The sequence below is a fragment of the Alosa sapidissima genome, chromosome 17 (assembly GCF_018492685.1).
Source record: "Alosa sapidissima isolate fAloSap1 chromosome 17, fAloSap1.pri, whole genome shotgun sequence".
NCBI lineage: Eukaryota > Metazoa > Chordata > Actinopteri > Clupeiformes > Clupeidae > Alosa > Alosa sapidissima.
Window position 1 is genome coordinate 18,497,229 of NC_055973.1, and position 12,041 is coordinate 18,509,269.

Sequence of the window (12,041 nt, forward strand, 5' to 3'; positions counted from 1 at the left end):
GTGAGCACAGGACCATTGAGTACAAGAGAGGGGTTTGTTTGTGGAGTAGGACATCCACTTATATGTTGCCACTCCTATGAAGGTCTCCACAAGCAACACACTTCACTTGGACCATTTTCCATTGCAACATCCATTGAATGAGCTATAAATAGGCCTGTAATTTTCTGACCGAAATGTGGAGCTGAACATCTTTGATTGCTACAGTAGATTCATTTGTGTAACTCTCAAATATTTTTTCATCTACACTGTAATCGGGCTACCTAAGGACATTTGAAGAAAAGAAAACGTCTAATTCAATTAACCATGAGGAGACCTTGTGCTCCATGAAAGACATGCGATGACCGGCCTTAAAATATAATTTCAATGGCAATTCAAGACCAACCGATTCAGAAAATATATAACTCCCTAAAGCCTGCAGAGCTGACTCAATCAAAGTACTTCAAGTAGCGTGTACATGTGACGCTTTCTGAAGCTTGAAATCTGGAAAACACAAACATGCACCAGGGATGCTATGGATGTCAAACACAGTGGGATTCTGAGAAAAAATCCAAGACTGATGCACAACAGTTTGAAGAAAAGATGACATCTGCTGTGGTTGGAATTTTCTGAATTTGTATCACCAGTCTGGGCTGATTTGGTATTCCAGTCACTACCTATGCTGCTACTATTATAGCATGTGAGCTGAACGCCTGTTTATGGCTGTGTCCTTATTTAAAGACAAGAAAAAGAAAAAGACAAAAGAAGAGCTACAGGGGCACCCCACACATACACCAGTTTTGCACAGCACAGTTACTAAACCCAGACATTCATCTAGGAGGGCATGAAGTCCTTAGGTTGCCATACACCTGCTACTTGAGCCAAGATGAATGTGCTCTATCTCTTTAATCAGCAAGAAACCAAAGGCAAGCAAACAATTATAATGGAAAAGAGTGATTCTCATTAGACTGTAAAGGTAGGTGTAAAACAAATTTCATGAATAAATCAAAGGGAGTGGATATTATGGAAACTGCCACTATACTGCAATTAGCAGAGCTACGGCACTGCGTTCACCAACATCGCTCACAACTGTGCTTCATGGGAGTGTATGCAAGGGTATTTGTGCTCCTGGACAGAGGCCCAATTACACATCATTTATTCAGTGCGCACAAGGTTTCAGCATGGCGTTAAAAGGGTGATTAGGCTATAAATAGCTCCACAGTGACCAAGGGGAGCCTGCTCTTTTTAGGCCTCCAGTGATAAGTGCAGGAGCCTGAGAGTTGACTGAGAGTCCACAGCTGTCCAAGATGTATCATTACTGGCAAGAGGGATGTCTGCACCTAACTTCTCATCACCTCTAACCAGCGCTTTCTATTTGGTATATCACACCAACACTCTTTTAGTGGCTGTGCAGCAGAGAGATATTTGTTTCATTATTTTAGCGGCGGTTAATAGCCAAGCTTGTTTGTGGTTTGCATTGGCCACTTTTACACCACACTGCATGTATACGGAGCTAATTTCAGGTTCTAACTAATGGAATGGAATGGAATGTTTTCCACAGCTCCTAAGTACAGCTCTCAGGAGTCCAATTCAATAAAGTGCAGAATGAAACCTTTTCTCTACACCATTAGCCCTAGGGCTTACAGTTCCAGCAGGGGTCTGCAATCTTCTCTGTTTTCCCCTCAAACACGAAGAGTCCCTCTCCCAGCTTCACACACTCGTCTACCCATGAGGCTTTGCTTTGAGGCTCGGCCCCTTCAGACTGCTCCTCATCTCCGAGAGGCCGTCAGCTCCACTGTGGCTTTTCTGCAGCTCCCTTCCATGTGTATTCCCCTCTCGTCAGGCTATTTTATCTTTCGTTCTAATCATCTCGCTCACCCCGAGCGGAGGACACTTACTGGGTTTGCAAGGGTGTGAGTCTTTTATATATGTCTGCCAGAGGCTGTGCCCATAGGGCGTAAACGCACTGGCCTACATCTCCGCCAACAGCAAGGCCTGCCCACTGCCAGTCACTTCCAAATTAAGATTAGTGGTACTGTACATGTGAGCGTCTGATCTGTCCATCTTCTGTCTTCAGTTGTCCTTGCATTTGTTTTAACAGAGTTGTCCCAGACCAGAAATAGGCAGGGTGTTGGGAATAGGGATGTTAACATTCATGTAGCATATGTCGAACAGTTAACTGGTTTATTTGACTATCCGTTCGCACCCCTATTATACAAACATTCACACACAATCTCTCTGCCTACTGAGCGTAATTACTGCTTTCTTCAGTCATATTTTCAAAAGAACAAGTCATGTGCCATGTTCTCCCAAAACCCCTATTAAACACCATGCCACTCAGTCTGACAGATGAGGGGAAAATGTGGTAGAAAATGAATAATCATTCATACAACAGCAATTACCACAAATTGCTTCCTAAATATTCTCTCTACGAATGCCCTTCAGATACAGCTAATGAGGTAAAAATCTCTAAGGCCTCTGAAAAATTGTGGTAAGGCTTCAATTCGGAGAAGTCTTGAAGTTAAGAGTTCAAAAATCAACAGCGGTCAACACAAGCAGGGTAATCTACGAGAGGACCTTAAATTACATCAGCCACAACCCATGACTGTGAACGTTGCTGGATTAAATAGCAGAAATCTGGCCTTTTACACATTACACATACTGATGACACACTTGGCCAGGGTTTGAAATGGCACCCATCTCTGTAGAAATAAGAGGTGATATTCAAACAGACGAGTGGAAAGGTTTTAAAAATGCTCCAGTGATGGCATTTCACTGAGTGCTTCTAAAGAGTTTAATACATCCATCCACTCCATCTCAATGACTTCTGTGAAAGGGGAATTGAAATAAAGTTCGGAAGGCTGAAGCCCTGCACAGTTCTGTCACAGCCTGATGTTGCGTGAAACATGACCTTTTGACCAAATAGCTTTCATCTCTCTCTCTTACTCAGTTTTGATTTAAGATTCTTCAACTGTGTTTCAGTGGAAAGGCCACTTGAAGAAAGTTCCATAGCGGTGGTCCAGTCGTGTTGTGCTGTGAAGTGTGTGTCCCTGACCGATTGCTTACCTTCCAGTCTCTCAGTGCAGGAATTGGGGTTAATCTCGTCAGCTACTGTTAAAGAGGCAAACAATTGTGATTGGTTAGTGCCCGCATTCCATCATTCCACCAATCAGTTACCCATCCATAAGCATTCCAGGAAGGACAATTAATTCAGGAACTGCATTCATTACTGAGCACTTGTCTTACAATCAAACAACATGCAGATATAGTGAGAGGGTATGGAAGAGCTTGCCAAGAGAGTTTCAGAGATTTGAAACAACATGCATCTCTCAGTTGTTGCAGTCCTGAATTAAGGCGCTGTAAAGTGTTATGAAAGTCATCCACAGTGCAAATCTTCACCATTACCCTTTCCCTTTCAGTCTTATCTGACATTTTAAAACATCAAATCTGAAACAATGATTTAAAAGTGATAAAAATGTTGTTGTGCTTTTATTGTTATTGTTATCTTTGCAACTTCATGAGTAGACAAAGACTGAGACAAGACTGAGAGGGAAATCAGGAGAACCAGTGAAACACCTGTTGAATTACAGGAAGAGTCCAGGTGAAGGTATTAAGGTGTGCGTTGGTGTACCAGTGTAAGTATGTTGTGGAGTTTTGACATGCAGTCATGCCTGGGTGCACTCCTAAAACTCCTTGACAGTGACTACTATCAAGCATTTCTCTTAATGATGGACTGTCTCATGGTGTGTTTCTAGTCATAATACACCTTAAATATGAGGGTAATCATAAGCTATTATTTTAAAAGCCACCGTATGAGTTCAGCACACAGTTAAGACATGTCGGAGAAGTGGAACCAGTATTCAATGTCTGTTCTACTTTTGAATCCTAACTTCATGTTCAAAGGGATCACAGTATTTTGTTTTAATAGAATCCTAATTTCATCAGATAAAATAAATGTGTGCATGGCTAGGGGCCATTTTGAATATTTATGTAGGGCGTGTCTGTGTATGTTGATCAAGGTGGTCCTTACACTTATTCAACCTTAGTCTAACATTATGTCCTGTTTCTCTTAGGTAGAAACCCAGAACTAAGAGAAACAAAATAAGGGAAACAATGAATGAGAGAGATAACACCCCCCTCTCTCATTCCACACTGGCATTGGAAGTCTGTTTGACGGAGATTACAGCACGGTTCTTATCCTTTGAAAGGTAAGCACACAACGTCAGGAGACAAGGTTAGGGAAGACTGGGACAAGATGGAGGGGAACAGGGCTTGTGTTCTCTCAGGAGCCTGCTGCCTTGTCAAAGCAGCCTTACCCAGGTCCATACTCTTCGACTTGCGAGTCTTGATGATTTCTAGTTGGGCAGCAGCATCCCCAAACTGTTTGGTACGCTTCTCAGACATGCTCTGGCGGCCAAAACCCTCCCGCTGGAAGTGGAGGTCAGGGTCTGCGTCAGGACTGAGAGAACTAGGGGGGAAAAACAGAGAGAGGGGAGTGAGGAAGTGTAGATAATCTTGTGCAGATGTCCTGCATGACATACGTTTAAACACATAACTACACAGAGAGTCAGTAGACCGCCTGCTCAGTCAGCCTCATAGGTGGGATGCCCAGCCCAACCCAACCCACACAGAATGACATGCAAATGTTTGGTCGGTCCGCTGCAGAATACTTTGTCCACCTCCTCTCCCCCTCTCCCGTGCCCTATCTATGTCTGCATCTTAATTGAAAAGCTGGGAGGAGAAATGGGGGGGCAACAGCCTCACGGCAACAGCATTTGCATGCCAGACAGAGGGACATGACAATTAACCAGACAGCGAAGGGGGAAATATCAATTTGTGTCAAGATGCATGAATGAGATATTGATTAGGTTTGATACCAATGGACTTCATGCACACAGTCACATACACAGAATGGATGACAGACATACACCACCATAACTGGCCACACAGATGAACACGTACAGAAATGTGGAGAAAATAGGTCATACTGTTGGATACTATTGCTTTCATTATTATTGCTATATTTTTCTATTAATTTCATTTAGGTTTAGAACCATCGGTTACACTTTACTTGACAGTATCGACATAAAGAGTGACATGACACTGCCATGAATGTGTCATAAACAAGTCATAAACGTTTGACATAACACTTCTGTGACATTCACTTTTTGTCATAACAAGTTAGGGTTAGGTTTAGGGTTAGGGTTAGAGTTAGAGGTTAGGATTAGGGTTAGGGTTCATGTGTCATGACAGTGTCATATGTTCTTGACAGTGTCATGTCACTCTTATGTCGATACTGTCAAGTAAAGTGTTACCGAAACATCTTTATGTAAGCAAACCAGCAGAACAGCATTGAGTCTGAAATTCAAGTGAAGAGAAGAGGGGCCAGTAGAGAATTTTCTTATTTCTGACTGCATAGAAGCTTTTTAACTGATGGGAAGCCCTCCCTTAGCCTGACTACAGTCTGTTCATGCATTTCCCAGCATGCTCTGTGGTCCTTCGCCATGTCCCCAGAGCAGTCTGGAATGCTGCTGGGCTGAGAGGAAGCTGACGGGAGGGGTTGAGCAGCAGGCTGTAACACACTCAGAAAGGATTTGTTTCTCATACCAATCCAGTATAATATTATACAATTAACTATGTATTTACTTTACCAGCAATTATACGCTGGATCTGTTTAACAATCTGATTATCATTCTTATCCAAAAGTAACAGTTGACACGGGATGGATAATATACTACCATAAAAAGCCAGAACTGCAAGCCCAACACAAACTCCTAAGAGGAACGTAGCTCATTAAAGTAACTCTGTGTAAGGGAATGAGTGTTTGACAAGAGTTTGACAAAAAATATCTTCCAACTACAGGCCAAACAAAGTCTACTGAATGTTTTCAATCAAATCAGACACACCGATACACTGTCAGTGGGGCAGACACTTTATGGTTTTCTCCTTTGCTTTGCCCTACATTTCACATCACTCACAAAACCTCCTTAGTGTACGAGCTACTGTGCCAGTGGCAACCAAAAGGCGGTATTTGATATGATTTTCATGTTACCCCATAGGTCTCCTGGTGAAGGCCTCTTAACAGTGCGCCATTTGCCAGAGGGAAGGGGGTGGATTGAGAGGCTTTTTGATACATATGAAGTTATTCACCAATGATTTGTTTCCCTTTTCTCCTCTTTAAAAAAATGTCAGTTGTGAGAATGTATGTGTGTGTGTGTGTGTGTGTGTGTGTGTGTGTGTACTGTATGACAGGAAGAGGAATTCTATTGTACTGCTGCGAGTAGCCTCTGTATACAGTTAAATCCAAATGAGAGCCACAGAAATACAATACAAAAGTAAGCAAGTAAGCAAATTAATAAATCAAATCATACAGATGTATTAGTGGGTTAATTGCAAATAAATAAACACATATTAATTAATGTAGGAGCTACAATAAGTTTTAGCTGTGCATTCATTTATATCATTTTACAACTCCATTGTTACTTTCTTCCTTATCCAAAATTAACCAGTACTGCCAAGTGCTAGAAGAGACTCCTTATACTCTGCAAATCCATATCCCTATTTATCATGGGTGCTTAAAAGCATGTAAAACTGCACACATTTGCTCCTCCTGAGCATTGCTCACTAAAAGCCTTGTGCTCCAACTCCATCGCCTTACGGTTCAACTGCCTCGTCTCTTTTTTTCTCGTCATTACGCTCTCTCTGCTTTTACTCCAGCTCTCCTTCCTCCCCCTCCTTCCAGCTTGCAATCCCATTACCAATGAGTGTTATCAAGAAAGGACGAGGCTTTTCCCCCGTTCAAAGAACTGGCTCTTGGCTCCTTTTTATTGTAACTTCTCTATTCCTTTCCGGGTTTTGATGGATGCATTGAATGGTAACTTTTGTGATATTCAGCGGGAAGAAAACCGAAGGTGAGCCCTAGACATTCACTGTGTGTGTGTGTGTGTGTGTGTGTGTGTGTGTGTGTGTGTGTGTGTGTGTGTGTGTGTGTTTGTGTGTGTGTGTGTGTGTGTGTGTGTCTGTGTGTGTATTGGGGGTTGATGTTTTTTTTGTCTTCTCTGGGGAGTCTCTCCAGGGAGGGACAGTCCCACTGAAAGCTTCCCAGGAAGAGGAAGACGAGATATGTTGAGTGCCAACAAAGCTGCCTGATCCCTGTCAACAAAGACGCATGGCAGGTTGTCTCCTCCATGCCAGGATCGGAAAAAAAAATAATTCTACTGTAGAAGCAGTGACAAAACTGCATGTATATGGAATGTGGCTTCTCCTGTAACAACCTTACATCATGTGTTACAGTTCTGCTTACATCACATGTGTGTGAAATTAATTTCCATTGTTCTGTGCACATTCAACATATGAATACAACACACAATCACAGCTGTACGTTTGTTTGAACAGCTTTGTGATTGCAGCAGCCATTAACCCCTTCTGTGAAATTCTGATTGGCAGTGATGCTAAGGAAGACTCCATATTATCTCCTTGCTTTCTCTTCTGCAAGTTTCCACACTTGCTAGTGGATATGGCACTGGAACAGAGACACAGAATATGTTTTCTTTAAACTGCATGTATATGGAATGAGGCATCTACTGTTACAGCCTTACTGCACAAAAAGTCTACATAGAAATGCTATGTTATTTCACTAGGTATAAACACAGGCTCTGGCTTTTGGAGAGCTTGATTTTCCTATAGCTGTTTGCTTAAGCTGATGGTTGCGGAGTGGAGACTGGGCCGGTTGGCCTGCAGTGTGATTGAATCACGCTGGGTTTTGCCGTGTCTCGTTGAATGCTCATTCACACAGGCAGTGGCACCATCCAGCCTGACAGCTGAGTGATTTATGTGTGCGTCATACCCACCGAGAGAGCCCCTTCACTAAGGAGTGTGGATATGGCTGTGTCCTTGGAGTCTCTCCCTCTCTTTCTCTGTCTCTCTCTCTCTCTCTGATTCCCCCTTTTGTCATTGTCCATTTTTGGGCTGTCATCTCCCTCTGATCAGATGTCTCTCTTCATCTCTGTCCTTGTGTTCTCTTCATTCTCTCTTACCTTTGTCCTTCAAGCTATTAAATTAACTTACTCTCACATCTCTCACTCTTTCCTGCCACTACTCTGCCCCCCCTGCCATACCTTCTCTGACAAAGTGAAATGCATCTGGTGAGACGAGCCACCTTTGTGTACAGACTGAAGTCTAAATTACACATCTCCAAACTATTGTTTTACCGTCTTGAATTTGTGTTCACTACAGTCAACATAAATGTAAATTTTAATGTAATTAATGTAAATGTTTAGAGTGCATGCATCCTGTGTCTCTGTCTTTGTATGAATGCATCTAGGCATGTGAGTGCACATTGTCACATTGTGTGAGTAGCGTGTGGCTGCTGGCGTAAAGCTCACTGAGACTCACCTGAAGCAAGCAATGGGGGATGGGGATGGTTTGTGGAGAACAGCTGGGCTTAGTGAACCCTCTCATACACAAACACACAGTCAAGCAGACACACACAGAGCGGAAGCAGCACTGTGTTCAACACCCTGTAACATCGGCACACCACTGTGTTGTTTTAATATTCATATCCAATGGGGAGCTATTAGCATTAAAGGAAGAGTCACAGTATAATTAATGTGTTCACACACACACACACACACACACACACACACACACACACACACACACACAGAGGAGCGGGTATTTACATTGGCAGAGATTATGCTAATGGTGCTGTAAGGAATATTATGATGCTTAGTGAACTTTTTTGTTGCAGTTTATTTGAGCAGCCTTGTGTGTATGAATGTGTGGACTGTGTGTGTGTGTGTGTGTGTGTTGAGCTCCTTTAGACAAACAATCTTTAACTGGCCCAAAACCGCCCATGAAAAATGGATGTTGTGACACATCAGGGACTGAAAGGTATTAGTCACACATTCTGTCTCATGGTGATGAAATTCATAAGTAGTGACACCTGAGCCAAACTGGCCCCTCTTCAGCAGGTAACGCTACAGTCATTTAGGGTTCAGTTCAGCAGAAACTTTCCACCTGGCTTCTACTGCTCCCCTACTGGTGGAGAGGATGAACTGACATCATTTGAAAAAAATCATCGCTTTTGCACTTACTCTCTTTGCCTCTCCCCAGACTCATAACTAGACATCCTCCCTCAGACACCCATGTTCCCCCCTGCAGAATATTAAGATGACATTCTGGTGCTTCAACCTTCACCTCCATCTTCCCTTCACACACGCCCATACACAGACATACTCTGCCTCTCCCTCGCTTGCTTTTTCTGTCTGATAGCTGCACCTGTCTCAGTGGAGCTGGGTGCTCTGCTTCTTGTCTTCTGCTCAGTGTTCAAAGGGGGGGGGGAGGTGATTAGCCCTTCAAAGATAGCACGCTACCCGACAGATCAAAGGGGCCTGAGCTCGGCGCCCAGCTCAGCTCTCCAACACACAGAGGGTGGCTGCAGTCTTCCTCCTCTTCCCTCCTCTTCCTCACCCTCCCTTATAATTCACTAATTTACACAGGGGCACATCTGAGGGTAGCAGCCCCCCACCCTCTCTTTCTCTTTCAGTCTTTCTCTCACTCTCTCCATCTCTCTCTATCTCTCTCTCGCTCTCTATCTTTCTCTAAGATAAAATTAAATCTGTGATCTAGCACACAGCAGCACATGGAGAGGAGATGGTGGGGGTAGGATACAGGTCTTTCTTGTTGTGGTGGGAGGTGATACGTACTGGTGTAAGGGAAGAGGGAGATTAAAGACAAATGAAGAACATGGAGAGTGATAATAAGAAAATGACTGGGGAAACAAATATTTCTGACAGGAGGACTAGATAAAACAAACAACAGCAAAAGGGAAAGAGAACAACAACACACAAACAAGCATGAAGAAAAAGGAACACCTATGACATGCAAAGAGGACACGTAACGGCTGCCAAACAAATTTGTGCACAGACCACGACGACAGAAAGGGGCACATCAAAGAAACACCAGAACATATCACACTTGAAATGCTTCAACTTCACACACACAGAATTTTGATGGCTATTCTGTACTTATTTTTTCATGTATTTATTTGACAAACTTTTGATAGCTGTTCTGTACTTATTTTCCCTTTCTTTCTTTCTTTCTTTCTTTCTTTCTTTCTTTCTTTCTTTCTTTCTATCTCTATGCTTCTATCTCTTTCCCTCTCTTTATCTTTGCCCTTTAAGGAAATGTTTGCTCATCAATGCTGCTTTGCCTTCTGCAAATTCCATGAAACCACAGTGTGTTTCTCTGCAGGATACTGGCTCCAATGCTAGCATATAAAGATTAACAGTAGGGATAAGGGTGGGGTGGTGAATGCATGTACACCTGTATGTTGCTGCTGATAATCAATATAAATTAACTGCCTGAACAATGACTTTGAAACAGCAAGAGTGGACACTAAATAAACGTTTAACAATGTATTAAATTCAGTTAATTGAAGCACAAATGAAAATCTACTCATCTGCTCATTTTAGCTAAACCTCTCTACTATTATTGAAATTAAGGGATGTCTATGCTGAGGGAGATCCACCTGGGAATGTTCATAGAGCGGTTGGTTCCCAGGCTGGTCGTCCTCAGGCACTGGACGAGCACTGAGGTCACCTGCCAAAGCCTAACTCATCTGCTCAGGGCACACACAGCTGGGCAGGAGTGATGCTCACCAGAGCAAACCAGTCATCCTGCCATTTATCAGTCCTGCTGTGTGGCCATCACTACCTGCTGAAAGTCTTTCATTTCTCAGCCTCTCATTCCCCCCCCCCCCCCCCCCCCCACCCTCCCCCTCTCCTCTCACCCACCCCCCACCCCCCACCACGGTCATCACCATTAAGTGTCTACCACAACACTTTCTGCCATCTCTGAGAACGATGCATTCTCTCTTCAATTTGATTAATTACATTTCAAATGAATGTAATCTTCAACCTTTCCCCCCTCATCAACAACATATTACTAGTAGCCTGTAACGCTAGTCTGCTTTATATCTACATGACCAGTCTAGTAGCCTGTAACTGCTTTATATCTACATGACCAGTCTAGTAGCCTGTAACTGCTTTATATCTATATGACCAGTCTAGTAGCCTGTAACTGCTTTATATCTACATGACCAGTCTAGTAGCCTGTAACTGCTTTATATCTACATGACCAGTCTAGTAGCCTGTAACTGCTTTATATCTATATGACCAGTCTAGTAGCCTGTAACTGCTTTATATCTACATGACCAGTCTAGTAGCCTGTAACTGCTTTATATCTACATGACCAGTCTAGTAGCCTGTAACTGCTTTATATCTACATGACCAGTCTAGTAGCCTGTAACTGCTTTATATCTACATGACCAGTCTAGTAGCCTGTAACTGCTTTATATCTACATGACCAGTCTAGTAGCCTGTAACTGCTTTATATCTACATGACCAGTCTTGAAAAACACAAAATATGAATACCTGTAATGTACAAAATAATAGTATAAAAAGAAAAAGAACAAAGGGGAGAAGACACAAATACAGGCTTCTGCACGCTGTAGGTGATGCGCACCCAATTCTGCTCTGCTCACTCACACACTCTCCTCCCCTCACGACCAACCCTCTGCAGAGGCCACCACAAAACAGCTCTTTCGGTTAGCGCAATCAGGGAGCGCTGGGGATAATCTGCAGGCAAATAACAAACATCCATCACTCTGGACACAGCCCTCTGAGAAGCAGAGTGGTGGGTTGAGAGGTGTTGGGGGGGGGGGGGGGGGGTAGCAAGAGGAGAGAGAGAGTTCACTTGAGCTGTCATTGCAGCGTGAGAACAGGCCCGTCAGTGTCTCTGGCAGGGTAGACTTAATGGCAGATGCTTTCTCAATGCAACTTATTATTTATTAAGTCCTCCAAGATGCCGTTCACCTCTCCATGTCTCCCTTCTTCCTTTGGAAGCAAATAAATCTAATTTATCTGTAGTCCATTAACTGGGTGCATTCCTTCCTTGACACAGTAGGCATTCCACCATGAGGGTCAGTCTCTGTTCAGTTTAATATTTAATCAGACAGGAGCCGTTCGGTAAATCTCCATTAGCAATGGCTACTGGATGTCATC

At 43.2% G+C, this 12,041-nt stretch overlaps 1 protein-coding gene across 5 annotated transcripts in view; it reads right to left on the reverse strand.

Moving 5' to 3' along the window:
* Positions 1 to 12,041, reverse strand: part of LOC121688002 (partitioning defective 3 homolog) — a 291,825-nt gene that overhangs the window by 108,410 nt on the left and 171,374 nt on the right. For 4 of the 5 annotated variants that reach the window (XR_006024477.1, XM_042067282.1, XM_042067285.1 and 1 more), the window contains 2 exons: positions 4,293 to 4,444; positions 3,043 to 3,087 (listed from right to left, as the gene is read on the reverse strand). Coding sequence is in view for 4 of the 5 variants with exons in the window: in XM_042067282.1 (XP_041923216.1) it covers positions 3,043 to 3,087; positions 4,293 to 4,444 (197 nt within the window). In the remaining variant the exon portion in view is untranslated. The remainder of the gene's footprint in view (positions 1 to 3,042; positions 3,088 to 4,292; positions 4,445 to 12,041) is intronic. The other variant, XM_042067284.1, reaches the window with a different exon arrangement.